The 22,009-nt window shown below is 32.5% G+C and overlaps 1 protein-coding gene across 3 annotated transcripts in view; it reads left to right on the top strand.

Moving 5' to 3' along the window:
- The window catches only part of Dnai4 (dynein axonemal intermediate chain 4), a 117,559-nt gene that overhangs the window by 28,184 nt on the left and 67,366 nt on the right, over positions 1-22,009 (top strand). For all 3 annotated transcript variants that reach the window (XM_071617938.1, XM_027949563.3, XM_071617939.1), the window contains 3 exons: positions 2,876-3,032; positions 6,051-6,190; positions 16,381-16,536. In XM_071617938.1, coding sequence (XP_071474039.1) covers positions 2,876-3,032; positions 6,051-6,190; positions 16,381-16,536 — 453 coding nt within the window. The remainder of the gene's footprint in view (positions 1-2,875; positions 3,033-6,050; positions 6,191-16,380; positions 16,537-22,009) is intronic.

Here is a 22,009-nt window from a genome sequence, read left to right as displayed (position 1 = left end):
ATTCTTATTCATGCTAAAGTTTGAGAACCATTGTTTCGTTGCATAACCAGAAGGAAGTTTATTATTAGGGATGCTTTTAGTTTTATTTGTAAGGTAGGGCTCAAACTGCATTTTATGCAGTTTTTCTTTAGATGGCCTCAATGAATGAATGGTTTATTGAAATAATTTTGTTTGATTCTTTCTTGTTTCTCATTTGTTTACCTACTCATCTAGTAAGCTTTATTCTTTACCATGCTGTCGTGGTTATGTTTACCTTGCTTCCTTATCTGATTCCTTTAAGCATCTTCTGTAATGTCCATTTAGTGGTCTTGAATCTTTTTATTTTATGCTTGGAGAGTTTATTTCTTCTTTGAATCTGAAGGACAACAGCTGTGTTTTATTAATCTTTTCCATTGCTGTGACCAAAAGAACAAATAAAGGAGGAAAAGTTTATTTGGGGCTCATGATTTCATAGGTCTCAATCTGTAGATGACTGATTCCATTGCTGTGGACCCAAGTTGAGGCAGCATATCATGGGGGAAGAGCCCAGTGGAGGAAAGCTCCTTAGCTCATGGCAGGCTCAGGAGAAGAAAGGGGAGGGGGGGTCACATGGAAGATGCACCCTTCCAGATCATGCCCTCTATTCCTGTGAGATGCCTTTTCCAGCCACGCCATACTAGTCTATAGTTAGCACTCAAAGTAGGATGAACTGATGAGATTAGAGCGCTCATAGTCTAATAATTTTACCTGTGAATATGCCTACATTTACAGGAGGTTTTGGGAGACACCTCATATCCAAACCATAAAAATCTGGATTTAGTAATTTAGGTTGGTAGTTATTTTCTTTCAGGGCTATTAAGCCATATCATTCCATGCCTTGCCCTTTTGAGTTTCTGTTGAGAGATTCTGCTATTATTCTGATGGTTTGATCTTTACAACTGACTTCATACTCATTGCTTTTAACATTCTTTCTTTGTTCTATTCTTTTGGCAGTTTAACTGTAATATGTCATGCAGATTGTTTTCTGGTCTTGTCAGTTTTATGTTCTAAATGCCTACAACACCTAGATGTCCATGTAATTCCCAAACTTGGAATTTTTCTGATGTTATTTCATTGAATAGGTTTTCTGTATCATTCATTAGCCTGTAGTTTGACTTACTCATCAAATTGTATGAGTTGTATGGTTGATTTTTTAATGTTGTCCCATAGATCTTGTATGCTCTGTTCATAGTTGTTTTGTATTTTCTCTATTATTCTCTAAATGTGATGAGCTTATTTTCAAATCCTGATATTCTTTATTTATTTATTTTTTTAATCTAATCCATTGATGAGGCTTCCAACTGAGTGTTTTCCAAGATTTGTGTTTGGTTCTTTTTTAGAATCTATATCTCTTATTGAATTGCTCTTTCATATCCTGCATTGTCTTTATTAATTCATTCAGCTATTTATTCATATATTCTTTGAATACATTGATTATTTTAAAAATCAATCTTTTGAATTCTTTGTCCTACAGTTCTTTGGAATCAGTTTCTAGGGAGTACTTAACTTTCAGATAAGCCTTGTTTTGTTTTTCATATTTCTTCTGTTTCTATGTTGAGATTAATGCATTTGTTGGAATGGAACTTTCTTTCACTTTAAGATGAAGGCCCTCTTTAAGTAAGCAGCCTTCTTTTGACCATGTCTGTCAGTTTGTGTGTGGTGTTGAGTTCAATTCCAAATAGAGTTCTTAGTGTAGTTCCCTATGACTTGGGCCATTTAGTGGATTTCAACACTGTGCCTACTGTGCTGGTGCCTAAGTGACGTACTTTCTTTATAGGTCTGTAAGAATGGAGACCTTCTGGAAGTTTAGGCAGGTGTGTTGTTGACATCTGCTTTGGGGTGCACCCTCTCTGATTACTCCTCCAGACTTTTCTGTGTTCTATCACAAATATATTTTCATGATTTTGAAAATTACATTCAACTACTATTTAGTTTTTGTAGAAGAGTATAATTTGTTTAGCCATTCCAAATTTTGGTGATTGGTTTACATTTTTAAAAAATAAAATTTTGGGGGTTATTAAGAATATGTTTTTCTAAGTCTATGGGCCTTCTCTAGAAGAGATTAAGTTCTCTGGAAACTGTATGTTCTTAGTTTCCTAAAGTTGTTCAAGCTTTACTCATCCTGAAGTCCTAAGGATTCCTTCTTCACACTCTTTGATTAAATGAATATATTAAACTCCAACATAATGCCATGTCATGCCTCTATTTTGTCCACATAACCAATTCCAAATTCACACAGCCCCAAAACTCTATCCTCAGTAAAATTTTCCATGAATCTTAGACTTCTGACTGTCCTAAATGTTTTTTGCCAATCATTTTCAAAATAATCTTGAGCTTTTTTTATTGATATAGTCAATGAGAACTTCTGTTGAAGAAGGTTTGAAGCTCCTAGCGAAGATGATTTGAGGTTATCTATAATCTAAATCAAAAGACAATAAGAAGATTGTTGTAGATATAGACTAGAAATTAACTTCAGGGCTTACAGAAGGGTTACATGCTATATCCCCCCAAGTAAACTTATGCCCACATTCTGCAAGAGTAGTACCAATAGTCAGTCAGCCCAGAATCCCTGTTAATATTGTGGAACAGTTATAATGGGGATTCCCTTGGAGTTAGTTATGACTGGATATAAGATTAGTCTAGGCTTGATAGCTACAGTCAGCAAAGAAGACACTTTATGGGCTGTAAGATGCAATTTGGTTTCAGAGAAGTAGAATATACTGTATTTCAAAACATGGGCTGTTCCTTTATCATATAAGGTCACCTGCAACATATGACTCATCATATATTTTGGCAATTAGGAAAAAATGCAAAATAAAAATATGAATTAGTTAATGATTTTTATTATGTATTTCAGATTTACGAGTTATGAGGGCAGTGCCTGAAACAACTATAACAAAAGAAGACCTTGAGAAGAATATAGAGATAATACTTACAGAGTCGGAAATGCTACGATTTTTTGACTTGCCAACAGTTACGATCTCTGTAGAATCTGAAGAAGCTGAGAAAGTAACGTATGTATAGTTCAACTGTCTACATTGCTTCTATATGTCAGACGCTAAAGCAGGGGTTCTGTACCTTGTTTCTATGAAGGGTCCTTGGGGGATTTCTGAATATACACTAACTGTATGTGCCCTGTGAAATTATGTTTATATTATATGTAAATTTTCATAGAGGAAATATCCATGGTTTTACCATATTTAATAATCAGATGAACTTTTGAAGGTGATAGAGGAGATGTTAATCAATAGGTACAAAGTTACAGTTAGATAGTAGGATTAAATCCTGGTGTTCTGTTGTACAGTAGGGTGACTATAATTAACAATGTGTATTTCCAGATAGCTAGATGAGAAGATTTTGAATGTTCTCACCACAAAGATATAATAAATGTTTGATATGACAGATATACTACTTACTCTGATTTTATCAAACAAAGTCAGATAAAGTAGTGTATATATATATATATATATATATATATATATATATATATATACATCAAAGCACTACATTTTGCCCATATATTTGTGCATATTATTTGTCAATTAACTAAACTTAAAAAATTATGTGACTTTCTAAGACAAAAATAAAGGCAATAAAGAAGTCTCAATATAGATTTTAACTATATTTTATGCACACATAAATTAAAAAGAAAGAACTGACATTTTTATATTTAAGACTTAAAGGAAAATATTATGGGGGAAGTAAAGGAGTTTAGTCTATTGAAGCAGGTTTTTTATTTCTCTTTATTAATGAGTATAAGTACACTATTAATTCTTGCCTCATGTATTTTGATGCTGTGTTGTTAGACGCAAACATATTAAAGATTATTGTATATTCTTGGAGAATTGGCTCTTTTATGATTTTGTAATGCCCCTTTTTATCTCTGATTTTTTTTCTTGCTCTGAAGTCTTTTCTGTCTGAAATTAATATAGTCTATATAGAGTATTAATACAATTATTCAGATTATTTCATCCCAAATGTCATTTAAATGTGATTCATAATGCTATAAAATCTATTGCTAAAATAATTTTAGGACATTGCCCTCCCCAAAGTATAAAAAATTATAAAATTATTTGGACTCTAAAGTTTAATAGAATTAGGTCATGAATAACATAGTTTTACCGGCTTATACAAAGTAAGGGAAAGTGTACCTAGGACCCCCCAAAAAAGGGGCCTGAGGATGTAGCTCTATAGTAGATGTGTACTTAGAATAATGAGGGTCTGGGTTCAATCCCCAAAATTAACAAAAAGAAAAACAACCTAGCTCAGGAGTTCACGGCTGCTTGAGCAACACAGTGAGACTCTATCTCTTTGAAAATAAAGGGGAGAGAAAAGCACCTAAATTATCTTAAGAGATCCTAAATTACTAGGAATGCTGGCTGTTTTCAGAAGCAAACACAAATCTGTGGAGGAAAGCATACCCCATTCAGGCTCTTACTGTTTCCTCAGATTGAATTTGGTAAAAATACATCAAACCAATAAAGAAACAATTTATTATGAATAAGAATAAACAGAAGTAACAAATCCTAGATCTAGACACTGAGGGCTGTGGATAATGATGTTATCAGATATATAATATATGTGTGAAATATTTAAGCAAGAGTTAAAACATCATTAACATTAAGAAACTATCAAATTTATGACTCATGTTTGGAAAAAGAACTTTATAATAAAGTATATTTATATGATTGTTAAAAATAAACAGCAACATGGTAAGCATAATTGATTAGAGATTTAATAAATTAGAAAATAGATCTGGATAAATTATACAAAATAACAAAGTATAAAAAAGTTAAAAATATGTTTATGTTTATAGTAGAATAAAATGGTCTGATATATGTCTAATACAGTTAGAAAGAGCAAAACAAAGAATTAAATGGAGGTACTGGTCAGAGTCATAATGACTTTCTCAACTATTGAGAGACACCATTTCACAGAAATAGGAATAAATAAGAAAGCTATAAAAAACATTCAGTGCATTGTACTACTCCAGAATACCAAATACAAAGAGGATATTTTTAAAATAGAAGAAAAATATAGGAAAAAAAAAACTTTTATCACTTCAAAGAAACAAATTGACAACACCTATCAGAGGCAAAGGTCACTCAATAGTATAAAGGTATAAGCATAAACTTAAATACTCCTAATAAAATAATCTCAGTATATAGAGAACAAAATTGGAAACCTGATAAGTATCATTACACATAGAAGATTTTACCATCTCTCTTAATCATTGATAGGTCAACCAGGAAATAAAGTAGTTTATATGCAGAAAATTTGAACAAAATCTTAATGACCTCTGCACTTAACATACCTCTGCCCTTAACAGTTAGAGAACACATTCTTTTTGAGAATATGGAACATCCATGAAGCAAGGTCTCAAAAATTTTAAAGAAGTAGAATCAAATAGATTAAATTCTCTAACAATGCAGTACAGTAAGAAAAACAACAACAACAACACTAATATAAGCCACAATTAAAAGACATTCACATACGCATTTGGAAGTTAGAAAACACATTTCTAAATTCCTCAGAGCAAAAAAAAAAAATAATGAAATTTTAAAAAAAGTTCTAAGAACTGACCAATTCTGTAAATATGCTTTGAGGATGTCACAAAAGTAGTATTTTGAAGGAGTATATAACTTTATATATTTACATTAAAGTTCTATAGAGAACTTATTAAAACCTCTATAGAGATAGTGCTAGTATATTCCTGGTGGATACTGAAAGTAGTCCAGATGTTGAGAGGTACAGTGTAAAAGCATCCTTTGGAAGTCAGTTAATCTTTTCTGAAGAATATTTTTGAACTCTGACTTCACTTTTTGGTATAGCCACATTAATGATAATAATATCAAGTAAAAAATGCATCAAACCAATAAAGAAATAATTCATTATGAATAAGAATAAACAGAAGTAACAAATCCTAGATCTAGATGCTGAGGACATAAATGGAGAATGGTGACATACATACAGAATATGTGCAGTTATAATTGATTTTTATTAATGAGTTGGTTTTACTTTAATTTTTACAGCCAAGGAAATAAGAATTATGAAAGCCTTTGTAAAAATAGATTAGGCAATGACTTATATGTTGAAAGGATGATGCAGACTTTTAATGGTGCACCAAAGAATAAAGATGTTCAGTGTGATAAAATCATAACAGAAGACAAAGGTAATTTGTTTTATTCTCCTTGATAAACTACTGTTTTAGTATATGCTCCTTGAGTCTGACAATCAACAAATAAATGTTGAAATATAGAGAGCAAAAATAGAATAATTTGGACAATTCACAGTAGTAATTATGTACTGTGATCTATAGTTTTCAGAATTTGAAAAATAAGGTAACAAGTAATAAAGATATAGATTTGAATAACATAACTCAATCTTGATTTTTTGTATACTCTATCATAGTATTCTGTACTCTTCAGTTGTTCATGAAAGATTTATAAATTTATTATTTAGTATGTCACAAAGAATATCTACCACAATTAACATTTTAAATGTTCTAGACATTATTTTAGGCCTTTCATGTATGTTATCTGGTTTAATTCTCACAACTCTATGTGTTAGGCACTATTATTATTGCACATTTTGTAGATGAGGAAATAGGCAAAAAAGAAATTAGCTAACTTGTTCTTACTCCAGAGCCTATGTTCTTAATGACTGCACTTACTCTCTCAATTTTTACAAATTAACATCCTTGAGAATATTTTATAGCCAAAAATCTGTATATAAAAAGTAAACATTTCATTTCAATATTAACTGAGATAATCCCATGGAAATATAGGAACCAGAAAGGCATACCACTATTACAGTAATCTTTCATCATTGTATTGGCATTTTCAACTTTGGTGGTAAGACAAGAACAGATATAGAACATTCCTGTATGACCAAAGGAATACTTATAAGGAAGGTTATAGATGATCTTAACTGCCTTTACTACTCAACAAAACTATAAACAAATTTTTTAAAAGATTAAAATGAACTTCTAGCAAAAACATTTAATCAGTTTTTAATAAAAACATTTTTATTAATGGATTAGTTTTACACCTAGAGAAACAAAAATTATTAAATCATTTGTAGAAATAGATGAGGCAAAGTGTGTGTGTATCTTGCCTAATCTGTCTTACAGGTGGGAGCATTTATTCCCTATTCCTAATATTTTCTTTTATTTGAGAGAGTATAAATGAGTGTGTTCATCTCCACTGTTATTCTCTTACTCATTTCTACCTAGGAATAAAGGTGTGACTTACCTAATTGATCAGTTAGGGAGTAGAAATGTGGATATGCATGGTTCCTTGCTTTCCTTTTCCTGGTACCCTGCAGGCAGCAGAAAATATGATTCAGATTGGCTTCTCCAGGCTACAAATTTTAAAGAGAGATTACTCAACATGGAGAGGTCTGTAGCTATTAAGCTGTATTTGGTAAGTCTAATTCTAGGATTTATGATTAAGGAGTTCTTTGTTGCTACTTTTACTAATAGATTTAAAAATAAAGGAAAGAATCATTCTTTATAGAACTCAAAATTATCAAAACTGCTCAAAAAATGACAGAATTCGGGCTGGGGATGTGGCTCAAGCGGTAGCACGCTCGCCTGGCATGCGTGCGGCCTGGGTTCGATCCTCAGCACCACATACAAACAAAGATGTTGTGTCCGCCGAGAACTAAAAAATAAATATTAAAAAATTCTCTCTCTCTCTCTCTCCCACTCTTTCTTTAAAAAAAAAAAAAATGACAGAATTCTACTTGATAATTGAAGTAATGCGAAAGTTTTTACCAAAGAATAACCCCTAAGCCCCCTAATATAGCCCACATCAAGGATCTTCTTAGAGGCTTAATCCATAAATATGAGAGTAATTTATAATATGTGTACATTGGGCAGGATTCTTTAGAGAAATGGAATCAATAAGGTGCACACACACATGTACACACATAGTCATGCAGTGCTAACCATGTTTCAATCAGTGATGGACCACATATATGATGATAATTGAATTAGATTATATTACCTAATGATATCATAACTTTCTTAATTTGTAACTGTTTTTAAGTAACATATATCTGTATAAAAAGATTTTTTTTATAAGGTATTGGCTTATATGGTTATGGAGGTTGAGAAGTACCATGAATTATCATTTGTAAACCCAGGAAAACTGATAGTATGGTTTGAAGGCCTGAAGATCAGAGTACTAATGGTGTATATGCCAGTCTGGCTTTGAAAACCTTAGAATGAGGAGTACTGAGGGCAGAAGATTAATATCTCTTACAAAAAGATAAAAAGCATTTAATATATTCAGATTCAGTCTTGATATAGTTATCTGTAAAGACATGGTAGGATCTTTCTTGATAAAATATTTGAAATAAAAAGTAAACATTTTGTTTCAATATTAACTGAGATAATCCCCATGGAAATATAGGAACCAGAAAAGCATACCACTATTATAGTAATCTTTCATTTGTATTGGCATTTTCAACTTTGGTGGTAAGACAAGAACAGATATAGAACATTAATATTCTTTTTTTTGTGGGGGTGGGGTACTCAACCACTGAGTAACATCTCAGCCCTACTTTGTATTTTATTTAGAGATAGGGTCCCACTGAGTTGCTTAGTGCCTCAGCCTCCCGAGCCACTGGGATTATAGGAATGTGCCACGGTGCCTGGTAGAACATTAATATTTTTAAGGAGAAAACCAAGTGATCATTATTTGTATGAAATATTAATATCTACTTAGGACTTTATTAAAAATCAGTTTTTTGCTGTTGTGACAAATGCCTGAGATTATTAACTTATAAGTAAGAAAGATTTACTTTGGATACATACATATATATATATATAAAATCACCTGGCCCTGGTGCTTTGGGCCTATGGTGTCAGGATCATGTGGAAGGAGAACTCTGTTCACCTCATGGAAGACAGAAAGCAAAATACGAAGGAGAGACCAAGCATCCCAATATCTCCTTCAAGAACATTCTGACTGACTAAACTCCTTCCAGTAGGTCCCACCTCCCAAAGTTTGCACCACTTCCCAATAGTGCCACATGCTGGTTACCAAGCCTTTAACACATAGGCTTTTGAGGCTATTCTAGACTATAGCAGATACCTCAAGAGCATTAACTGACAAATAGTCTTATGATGACATTAGCAAAGATGGCAGAATAGGTGGTTCCAGCAATATGTTCCTCCAAAGAAATGTCAAAAAAAAAAAAATGAGAAAAAATGAACTCTTGGGGTTGGGGATATAGCTCAATTGGCAGAGTGCTTGCCTCGCATGCACAAGGCCCTGGGTTCAATCCCTGGCACCACCAAAAAAAAAGAACTGTTGTCAGAATTCTAGAAAATAGTCAAAGGTCTATAGCAACCAAGCAAGAGCTGAATCAAGAAAAAAGCAACTTAATAGGCAATAAAGGAAGTATGTAGAAAGGTAATCAGAGAACTTAGGTAATGAAATACATTGGTACTAGCTTTAAATTCTTTCAAAATTTTGCTAGATCTTTGAAAATTGTGACATTAAAATGTTGAAGGAAAAGTGAGTTCTAAAGAAGTAAAATGTACGAAACATAAAAGATTTATTAAAAGCACCCCATTAACTCTTAGCAATAAAAGACAAAAGCTGTTTAACATTGCTAGGAAATTTTTGTGGCATCTTCACTTGTTTTTCCTCACTCCCTCTAAGGTGGTGGTCTTTTTGTGTGTGTTTGTGCAAAGAATTGAACTCAGGGGCACTCTACCATTGAGCTACATCCCAAATTTCTTTTTATTTTTTGAGACAAGGAATTGCTAAGTTGCCCAAACTTATGATCCACGTCCTCCAGCCTCACGTGTAGCTGGGATTGAAGATGTGTGCCACCACACCCCACATAGTGGTAGTATTAAAGGCAATAACCCACCTTTGCAGTATGAGACCTTGGCCTATCTTATTCTCGAAGGGAATCTTATCTCAAAGAATTAAGTTTGTTTTCTTTAACTGTCTTGGGGTTACCTGAAGGACTGAGACAAAGCAGTTTTTTTTTTTTTCACCAAACTCAAAACTCTATCAAGCAATAAAGCAGCTGTACATAGGGCATTCTTCAAAAACATTCTTTTTTTTTTACTTTTTATTTTTATTTATTTTTTTCTTACATACATGACAATAGTAGAATGCATTATACTCATAATTATCCATTCACAGCTAAAACATTCTAAGAAAAATAAACATATACAATGACACAAATATGTATTAAAATATGTCAGAAGTAACCAAAAGAAAATTATATGAGTATACTAGCATTTCACAAAAGAGAATTTGGAGAAGTTGTCATAAAAAACTCACTGCTACTTGTGGCAAGAGTATATAACTTAACCAAACAAGGGATATCTCAAACCCTGTGAAGGAAAGTGTACGGATGAGTTTGTTTTGGAAATTAGAGTATTGAGCAAGGCCTGGAAATACAGGGGAATTTGAAAAGTTTCGTACATGCTTTGGGTAGAATACATTCTCCAAAAGAATATGAGAAGATCCTAAAGTCTTTACCTTTAACTGACTTCTAGGCTCAGTACGCACAGGAAGTGAAGGCTAAGGAAAAGTTATAAATAGCTTGGCCACACATTGAAGGAAAGTCCCAATACAGAGAGCATATCTGCAAAGATTGGGAATTGATTTATTTTCTTTTTCTTCTTTTTTTAGTTAAAAAGCATTTTTTGAGAGAGGTGGTTGAGGGGAGATCTAGGAATTCAAAGAAATTTTTGATAGGACAGTAGCTTACCACAAGCTAAAGAACAAAGAGTTCTGAGATAACATAAGACAGAGAACACAGAATTTTACAAAATTTTTGTTTTTAAAATTTGCTAAGCAAACAATTATTATCCTCAGAAAACTATTAAAAACAAAGAGCATAAAGAATCTGATTTCTGGCAGGGCGCAGTGGTAACACACTTGTAATTCCCGTGGCTTGGGAGGCTGAGGCAGAAGATCACAAGTCTAAAGCCAGCCTCAGCAATGGCAAAGCACTACGCAACTCAGTGAGACACTGCCTCTAAATAAAATACAAAATAGGGCTGGGGATGTTACTTAGTGGTCAAGTATCCCTGAGTTCAATCCCTGGTAACCCTCCCCCCACAAAAGGATCTGGTTTCTGGAATTAAAATAATAATTTAAATTTTCAGTTTTAAACAAGAAATTATAAAAGATACAAGGAAACAAGAAATTGTGGCTCATTTAAAGAATAAATTAACAAACTCTCCATGAGGAAACAGAGATGGGACTTACTAAACAAAAATTTAGATCAATTACATTTGATATGTTAATAGAGCTTAATGAAACTATGACAAACATCTAAAGTAAATGAAGAGAATGATATATGAACAAATAAAGAATATCAATAAAAAGAAATTGTAAAAAGAATCATTCTGGAGATTGAAAGTATAATAACTGAACTGGAAAAACTGGAGTTTTCAATAGTAGATTTGAGCAAGATGGTGAAATAATCATTGATTCTTAAAGATAGATCAATTTAAAAATTCTAACCTGTGTAGCAGAAAGAAAAAAATAAAAGTGAGCAGCACTAAGGGACCCATGAGATACCATAAGCATGGCTATATATACATAATGTCACTCTCAGAGAGGAAGGAGATAAAGGATGCAAAGAATGTTTGAAGAAGAAATGACCAGAGTCTTTTCAAATTTGATAAAAGACATAAATCTGCACTTCCAAGAGGGTCAACAAACTATAAGAAGGATAAACAATGACATCCAGGTAGAGACACTAGATAATTAAACTGTCAAAAGACAAAGAGAAAAATCTTGAAAGCAATAATAGAAAAGTGACTCATAAAGGACTCAGTGGTTGACTGCCCCTGAGTTCAATCCCCAGTACCCACTCTCCAAAAGAAAAACAATAATTATAAGACTAACATAACATAAGACTATGTTAATGGGCATATAATGTGTAAACATAATTTTGAAAACAACATAAAGTGGTGGGATGGAGCTGTGTAAGGAGTAGGGTTTTTAGATCCAATGACACAAGTATATGCGAAAGAGTGCCAATGGAAACCAAAAGAAAGTTAAGACGGTTATACTAGTATTATGCAAGAGTCTTTAGAGAAATTGTTATAAGAAACAAAAACATCTATAAAGAAGATATTGCAATTATAAACACACACACCTAACAAGAAAACCCCAAAAGATACAAAGCAAGAATAGACACAGTTGGAGGATAAAATCAACAATTTTACAATAATAGTTTCAATATACCACTGCCAATTATGAACAATGAACAAGATCAATAGGAAAATATAGGATTTTAATGGCAATATAAACTAACTAGAATAACAAACGTACACAGAATACTCAACCTCTAAATAGCAAAATACATATTTTTCTCAAGTTTCCATGCAACATTCTTTAAGATAGACCATTATATTAGGACATAAAACATGAGTTGATAAAATTTTAAATTTTGAAATCATCTAGAGAACTTTTCTGACCATAGTGTAATGAAACTAAAAATCTATAATGGATGGAAAAGTGGAAAGTTCACAAATATGTAGAAATCAACATCATATTCTTAACTGGTAAGTTAAAGAATAAAATACGAGAGAAGTTGAAAAATACTTTTAGACAAATAAAAATGAGAATACCATATGCTAGAACTTATGGACTGCAGTGAAAGCAATGCTTAGGGCGAAATTTATAGCTGATATAGCTCAGTGTAGAATGTTTGCCTAGCATGTGTCAGGTCTGGGTTAGACCAGTTACCTAACTTTATACCTTAAGATGTAAAGATCCAAAAGCTAGCACAAGGAAGGGAATAATAAAGATTAGAGTGGAGATAAGAAGATTTCAGAACTAGTAAATAAATAAAGTTGGTAGTCTGAAAAGATAGACAAAATTAACAAAACTTTTGCAAGATTGACTACCCAAAAATGGAGAAATGATTCAGATAACCAGAATCAGAAGTGAAAGTGGGACTCCTGACCTTCCCAAAACAAAATGGATTATAATATAATACTACGAACAATTGTATGCCAATAAATTAGATAACTAAATAAAATGGACAAATTCCTAGACACACACACAGTGCCAAAACTGACTCAAGGAGAAATAGAAAATCGCAACAGATGTATGACAGATTTAATAGTTTGGATATAAGACATCCCCCAATGTCTTGTGTTCATGCCTTGTGTTCATGCAGAAGTGTTCAGATATATAGTAGTTGGATTGTGAGAGCTGGAACCTAGTGAGTCCATCCTCGGCCTCAACCTTGGACCCAGAGGAATGGAGCCTCTATGGACTGAGACCTCTGATACCCATATGGCAAAATAAATTTTTCCTCCTCTAAGTTGTTCTTGTCAGGTAGTTTGGTCACAGTGATGCTAAAGCTTACTAAAACAATAAGAGATTGAATTAGTAACCAAAAACCTCCTATCAAAGATTTTACAGGTGAATTCTATGAATCATTTATAGACGATTTAATACAGATCTTTTCAAAAATGAGAAGGGGAAAAAAAGAACGGAACATTTTGAAACTCATGAGACCAGCATTATTCTGATGCCAAAGTCAGATAAAGAAATTGAAATAAAAGAAAACTACAGACCAATGTTCATTATTATTAAGGATGTAAATATCCTTAACAAAGTATAAATAAACTCAGTTCAGCAGCATATTAAGTGGATTATACAGTATGCTCAGGTAGTGTTTATCCCACTGATGCAAGAGGGGGTCAACATATGGAAATCAATCTATGTAATATAAAATATTAATGGAGTGAAAGACACCCCCCACCGCCGCCCCCCCCCCACCTCCGCCCCCCCCCCCCCCACCTCCCATACACAGTGTTATCTACCTGGATTTTTCTCTGTTTATAGCTTGCCATTACTGCTCTTAATTTAGTTCCTGATCTCTTTTCCATTAGGTGTCTTTAGATAAATTGAAGAAATTCAGTTATCTGAACAACCACCTTTACCAGAATTTGCTATATGTATATTGTCAGGGGAAAGGTCATTCTCACGTTAAGTGAATCTTTACAGAAGTAATTCAGCTAAATTAATAATTTCTGACCTCTCTGTGTACTTTATTCATTCATTCCTACGAAAGGAAAAGTGACTAATGTGATAAAGAAGTATTTAGGAAAATGAATTAAAGCTCGACCACTTCCAAATTTTTTAGTTATGATTTTTCACTTGCAGAAGGCTTGCATTCTGATCTCACCCCTGCTGAACAGGTTGTTGCTTATCTAGCTGTGCTAGTTAGTATTTATTCCATACATTCTGAAGGAAAGAAGTAGTTAATCTGTTTAGTTGCAGATTTAAGACCACATTTTTCAATCACCCTTACCAGTAATGAAGGTAATATTTTGATCTCCATTTATTTTGTGCATCTATCTTGGAGTTTCATTCAAAATCAGGCAGAGAAGAGATATGCTTTTATTGTATGATTAAACCTTACTATTTACTTGGTTATATTTGAAATACTTAGTGTAAATAATGTATTTAATACTTAAAAAACATTTATTATGAAATACTACCACTAATAGAAGTGTATAACACATATGTGTAGGGTAAAGAAAGAATTAATTCCATGTGCTTTACTAGCCAGCCTAACAAATAAAACACCCTTAATTGTTTAAAGCTCCTGGACACTCTCCTATCACAACCCATTTCCCACTGGAAATACCTTAGACCAACCCAGAAATGCTGAAAAAAAAAAAAGTATAATTTAAACTACTTTTTTTTTCTGTTACCAGTTAAATTAAGAGCCTTAATAATATATAACTATAAAATTGGAAAATGCAGTCATTTTTTATTTATTACTCTTCTTGAACATAATATTAGGGCATGTAGCTTGAGATTTTATTTTTTAACAGCTTTATTGAGGTATGTAAATATATTTTTTGAAATATAAATTTATTTATCATTGGGGTATATTTATTTGATATATAAAAATGAACATATTTAACTTATAGTTTGATGGGTTGGAGGTTTGGAGGTTTTCTGTTAAACTTATTTAAACTAAGAAATGTAATTATGTTCAAACTAAAATCAGCAGTAATTTGTTGTCTTCAAATAAAAAAGTTTTAAATCACCCTAATATCTTAACATTGCCAATTTGTAATATGTATATTTATTTGTGTAGTAATTATATTATTAATGATTGTGTAACAATATATTCCTACATACTGAGCTTACCAAACTTTTCAGTTAAAGGTTACCAAAAAAAAAAAAGTAATTCAATATTCATGGATATAATTTCTTTCTTAGGTCTCATTATAAACATAGAAATTGTACTCTTTCCAATTCATTAAAATATACTAATATTTATTCTTTGTATTACTCATTAGATGCTATTAAAAAATTTCATTAAGATAGAAAATTATGAAATTTTGAGTTAGTATTCTTACTTATTGAAAACATTAGATACCAAAGCTCCTTCATTTCATATTAGGAAAACAATAGTTCTAGCAATGAAGTAACTGCATTTATTGAGTTTAGATTCTATTTTTAATTTTTAAGGAAAAGAATTATTTTATTAAAACACCATGCTTTAACTGAAAGTTAGGAAGTTTAACATTTACACTTGATCTTAGCCAAAAGGCTGAGAAGCGATGGAAGTTTAACATTTAGAAATATATTGTTTGTGATCACTGATAAAAGAATTGCTAAAAAGTGGTATAAATCAGCAGTGAAAGGGGTTGCAACTTTTAAATTATTATTATTATTATTTGAAGATTAGTAATATGCCCAGTTTTTGTTTTGGGACCATTGTTATTTTTAGATGATATGAACAAATTTAACAAACTTAAACAAAGTTTAAAAAGAGATAATAACCATACTCCTCTACAAATTTCTTGAAAACAGAATCTATCATTTTCTCAACAAGTACAACCTTTCACATTAATAGGAATATAAGAAATTTTTACTGGATAAAAATTGAATCATTTCTTTTCAAATAAACAGATCTGGAGAATATAATATGTATGTGTTGACCATGATATGTAAGAACATAAAAACCTTATCATGTTATTATCCAGGTCCATATCACTAAGTGGACCCATAATAACAGGCTGCTGATATTTTACCAGATAAGCTTGAAAAAGAAGGAAAAGAGGTGTGGAGATCAGAAATTACAGTAAGGATAATTTGGAGCTATCCCTAAAGCACTAAGTTATTTGTATATGCTAATAGTGTGATGACAGAGGATCTCTTGAGGTGGCCTCATGAATTATTTCTTTGTCATTTTTATTTACTTTCTGCCATTATTATAAATACAGTGATTTAAAAAAAAATAAGTACTAGATATTCTTAGATTTTGCTATGACTGATTTTGTGTAAATCTGATACGATAGTTTTGATTTCAAATAATTTTTCCTTCCTTTCTCTTTAGGCATGATGGCCACTACCTCGGATTTGTTTGATTCATACAATGCTCTAGAACTTTCATCTTTATCATCAAAACAATCTGCAATTAAATCAGATAGTAAAGCAAATGTACGTCCTAAAGATTGGGATCAAGGGCCGGCACAAAGTACCATAGGGAAAAGTAAGATTTTATTTATTTCAGTTTTTTTAATGATGCTTTCACATGACATTTTAAATTGTTTTTTAACAATGGCAAAGTTTTCTTTTTGATGGAACAGAAAGCTTTTACTCAGTAATAATGCTGTTATTCTTTCACACTGCTTTGAATTCTAGATATCTGCAGAATTTTCAAAGTTCTTTTTCATGGCCTCTTTACTTGGTCTCATACTCTTTCACACACATGAGTTCTATTTTATTTATATATTTTATATATATATATATATATATATATATATATATATATATATATACACACACTATGTTTTAATCAAAACCCATTTAAAATTAATGTGACTCTCAACTGAAGGTGATTTTATCTCCACAGGTACATTGGCAATGTCTGGAGACATTTCAGAGCATCTTGTGGGTGGATGTCAAGGGTCTGCTAAAATTTTTTGAGTATTCAGGACAGCCCCTACAACAAAGAAGTCCCTAATGCAGGGCTAAGAAACCCTGCATTACAATTTAGCTTTTAGTATTCTAAGTTTTAAGATAAAATGTGATTAAGTACATAAAATTGTAACTTTCCTAGCGTATTTGCAACATGGAAAAGTTTTTACCATGTCCAGTTGTAAAGAGTTTGTTACATTCCTTTGTTCTTCTCGTTAAACTTATTTAGCAATATGAGGAATTGAAGCCAGGGGAATTCTACCACTGAGCTACACTTTTTATTTTATTTTTGAAATAGGTTCTTGCTAAATTATGGAGGCAATCCTCTTGCCTCCTGAGTACGTGGGATTCCAGACATAGACCGTTATGCCTGCCATCCACTTGCAAATATTTTGTGATTAACCTGATTTTATCTACCTCTCCTGCAGAGTCTTTATAAAATTATATTACTACATTTAAGGAATAGTCTTTATTTCAGAATAACTATAACCTCACAAGTTTTTGTAAGTTCTGACAAATTTTCATAATTAAACTTTTTTCACTTTCACTGATTTTGATCCAAAGACAGATGTAATATTTGAAAGTTCAGTAAGTTAGTAAATAGTTTTAAACATGAAGTTTAAAGAAAATTGATAAATTCCAGAAAACAGCTACTTTATAATTGACTATATAACCTTAAGAGATTTTTTTTTTCTTGGAAAAATTATTTATTTATTCATTTTTATTAGCTACACATGACATTACAATGATTTTGGCAATTCATACATTTGAATCATTTGGGGTATAATTTATGTGATTCTGCAATCTGTACAATCAGAAAAATGAGAAATTATACCCCAATTGGAAATTTTTTTTTTTTTCCTAGCAGTTCCTAGCTGGTTACTGTGGTTTACACCTGTAATCCCAGCAACTTGGGAGGCTGAGGCAGGAGGATCACAATTTCTTTTTTTTTTTTTTTTTATTGGTTGTTCAAAACATTACAAAGCTCTTGACATATCATATTTCATACATTAGATTCAAGTGGGTTATGAACTCCCATTTTTACCCCAATTACAGATTGCAGAATCACATCGGTTACACATCCACATTTTTACATGAAGCCATATTGGTGACTGCTGTATTCTGCTACCTTTCCTAACCTCTATTATCACCCCCCCCCCCCGTCCCCTCCCATCTTCTCTCTCTACCCCATCTACTACAATTCATTTCTCTCCTTGTTTTTTTCCCCATTCCCCTCACAACCTCTTATATGTAATTTTGTATAACAATGAGGGTCTCCTTCCATTTCCATGCAATTTCCCTTTTCTCTCCCTTTCCCTCCCACCTCATCTTAAGAGATTTTAGATCCTTAAGATCTTTAAATTTGGTCTTTTTATCTTGTTTAATCTTATATTTTAATCTAAACTTCTAGTATATGACCTATATTCTTTTGTTTCTTTAATCACATTTATATTCATGTAGATTTTAACTATGTTTTAATCATAATTATTTATAGTGAATTATTTGTAGGTTTCCCAGAGAACAAGGAAGGGAAGAATATCAGAAAAAGAAACATTTTTTTTTAATAGTCATCATCTTATTTTTTATTTAATTGATTTTATTTTTAAAATACACAACAGCAGAATGCATTAAAATTCTTATTACACATATAGAGCACAGTTTTTCATATCTTTGTACATAAAATGTGTTCACGCCAATTCATGTCTTTATACATGTACTTTTTTTTGCATTACAGTTCTCATTACACATATATACCACAATTTTTCATATGTCTGTTTGTATATAAAGTAGATTGACACCCAATTCGTGTCTTTGGATAATGGTATCCATTACATTCCACCATCCTTGCTAATTTCCTGCCTCCTCCTTTCCCCTCCCACCCCTCTACCATATCTATAATTCATTTATTTCTCTTATGCTTGCCCTGCCTACCCCACTATGAATCAGCCTCTTTATATCAGAGAAAACATTCAGCATTTGTTTTTTTGGGATTTGCTGACTTCACTTAGCATTATCTTCTCGAAAGCCATCCGTTTACCTGCAAATGCCATGATTTTATTCTCTTTTATTGCTGAGTAAAATTCCATTGTGTATATATATGCCACATTTTTTTTTAATCCATTTATCCACTGAAGTGGGCATTTAGGTTGGCTCCACAGTTTAGCTGTTGTGAATTGTGCTGCTATAAACATTGATGTGGCTGTGTCCCTGTAGTATGCTGTTTTTAAGTCCTTTGGGTATAGTCCGAGGAGAGGGATAACTGGGTCAAATGGTGGTTCCATTCTCAGATTTCTAAGGAATCTCCAGACTGCTTTCCATATTGGCTGCACCAATTTGTAGTACCACCAGCAATGTATGATTGTACCTTTTCCCACATCCTCGCCAACACTTATTGTTGTTTGTCTTCATAATAGCTGCCATTCTGACTGCAGTGAGATGATATCTTAGAGTAGTTTTGATTTGCATTTCTCTGATTGCTAGAGATGATGAGCATTTTTTCATATATTTGTTGATTGATTGTATATCTGCATGTGAGAAGTGTCTGTTCAGGTCCTTGCCCATTTGTTGATTGGGTTGTTTGTTGGTTGATTGTATATCTCCTTCTGAGAAGTGTCTGTTTAGGTCCTTGGCCCATTTATTGATTGGGTTATTTGGTTTTTTTTTCTGTTTAGCTTTTTGAGTTCTTTATATACCCTAGAGATTACTGCTCTATCTGATGTGTGAGGGGTAAAAATTTGCTCCCAGTATGTAGGTTCTCTATTCACCTCACAGATTGTTTCTTTTGCTGAGAAGAAAATTTGTAGTTTGATTCCATCCCATTTATTGATTCTTGGTTTTAATTCTTGCGCTATAGGAGCCTTATTAAAGATGTTGGGGTCTAATCCCACATGATGAAGATTAGGGCCTACTTTTTTTTTCTGTTAGACACAGAGTCTCTGGTTTAATTCCTAGGTCCTTGATCCATTTTGATTAAGTTTTGTGTATGGTAAGAAATATGGGTTTAATTTCATTTTGTTGTATATGGATTTACAGTTTTCCCAGCACCATTTGTTGAAGAGGTCATTTTGCCCCAATGTATGTTTTTGGCACCTATGTCTAATATAATATAATTCTAATTTTGTGGGTTAGTCTCTGTGTCCTCTATTCTGTACCATTGGTCTACTAGTCTATTTTGGTGCCAATACCATGCTGTTTTTGTTATTGTTGCTCTGTAGTATAGTTTAAGGCTTGTTATACTGATACTACCTGCTTCCCTTTTCTTGCTAAGGATTGCTTTAGCTATTCTGGGTCTCTTATTTTTCCAGATGAATTTTATGACTATTTTTTCTATTTCTATGAGGCTTGTCATTGGGATTTTGATTGAATTGTATTAAATCTGTATACTGTATGGTCATTTTGACAATATTAATTCTCCCTATCCAAGAACAAGGTAGATCTTTCCATCGTCTAAGGTCTTCTTTAATTTCTTTCTTTAGCATACTGTAGTTTTCGTTGAGAGGTCTTTCTCCTCTTTCACTAAGTTGATTCCCGAGTATTTTATGTCTTTTTGAGGCTATTATAAATGGAGTAGTTTTCCTTATTTCCCTTTCAGAGAATTTATTAATGATATAGAGAAAGGCCTTTGATTTATGGATGTTGAGTTTATATCCTGCTACTTTGCTGAATTCATTTACTAGTTCTAGAAGTTTTCTGGTGGAATTTTTTGGGTATTCTAGGTATAGAATCATACCGTTGGCATATAGTGCCAATTTGAGTTGTTCTTTTTCCTATCCGTAACCCTTTAATCTCTTGCATCTTTCTGATTGTGCTCTGGCCAGTGTTTCAAGAACTGTGTTAAATAGAAATGGTAACAGAGGGCATCCCTGTCTTGTTACAGTTTTTGGAGGGAATGCTTTCAATTTTTCTCCATTTACAATGATGTTAGCCTGGGGCTTAGCATAGAAAGCCTTTACAATGTTTAGATATGTTCCTGTTATCCCTAGTTTTTCTAGTGTTTTGAACATGAAGTGGTGCTCTCTTTTGTTGAATGCTTTTTCTGCATCTCTTGAGATGATCCTATGGCTATGATAAACTGTATTCTTCTTTAAAGGTCTTGTAGAATTCAGCTGTGTGTCCTTCAGGTTCTGGACTTTGTCTTGGTTGGTAGGCTTCTGATGGTTTCTTCTATTTAATCGCTTGAAATTGATCTTTTTAAATTGTGTATATCATCCTGATTCAATTTGGACAAATCATATGACTCTAGAAATTTGTCGATGCCTTTGATATTTTCTATTTTATTGGAGTAGAAGTTTTCAAAGTAATTTCTAATTATCTTCTGTATTTCTGTAGTATCTGCTGTGATATTTCCTTTTTCATCACATGTTAGTAATTTGAGTTTTCTCTCTCCTTCTCTTCATTAGCATGGCCAAGGGTTTGTCAATTTTATTTATTTTATCAAAGACCCAACTTTTTGTTTTGTCAATTTTTTTAATTGTTTCTTTTGTCTGGTTTTAATTTTTCCTGTCTTCTATAGCTTCTGGTGTTGATTTGTTCTTTTTCTAGGGCTTTGAAATGTAGTGTTAAGTCATTTAATTGTTGACTTTTTTCTTCTCCTTCTCCCTTCTTCTTCGTTTGGTGCTGGGGACTGAACCCAGGGCTTTGTGCATGCTAGGCAAGCACTCTATCAGCTGAGCCACATCCCCAGCCTGACTTTTTCTTCTTTTAAGAAATGAACTCCATGCAATGATCTTTCCTCTTAGTACTGCCTTCATAGTGTCTCAGAGATTTTGATATATTGTATCTGTGTTTCATTTCACCTCTAAGAATTTTTTAAAAAATCTCCTTTCTCATGTCTTTTGCAACCTGTTGTTCATTTAGTAGCATACTATTTAGTCTCCAGGTGTTGAAGTAGCTTCTATTTTTTGATTTCTAATTTCATGCCATTATGATCCGATAGAATGCAGGGTAGTATCTCTACTTTTTTATATTTGCTAAGAGTTGCTTTGTCGCATAATATATGGTCTTTTTTAGAGAAGAATCCATATGCTATTGAGAAGAAAATGTAT

This window comes from Marmota flaviventris, chromosome 10 (assembly GCF_047511675.1).
Source record: "Marmota flaviventris isolate mMarFla1 chromosome 10, mMarFla1.hap1, whole genome shotgun sequence".
NCBI lineage: Eukaryota > Metazoa > Chordata > Mammalia > Rodentia > Sciuridae > Marmota > Marmota flaviventris.
This window is presented reverse-complemented; position numbering and strand designations above follow the sequence as displayed.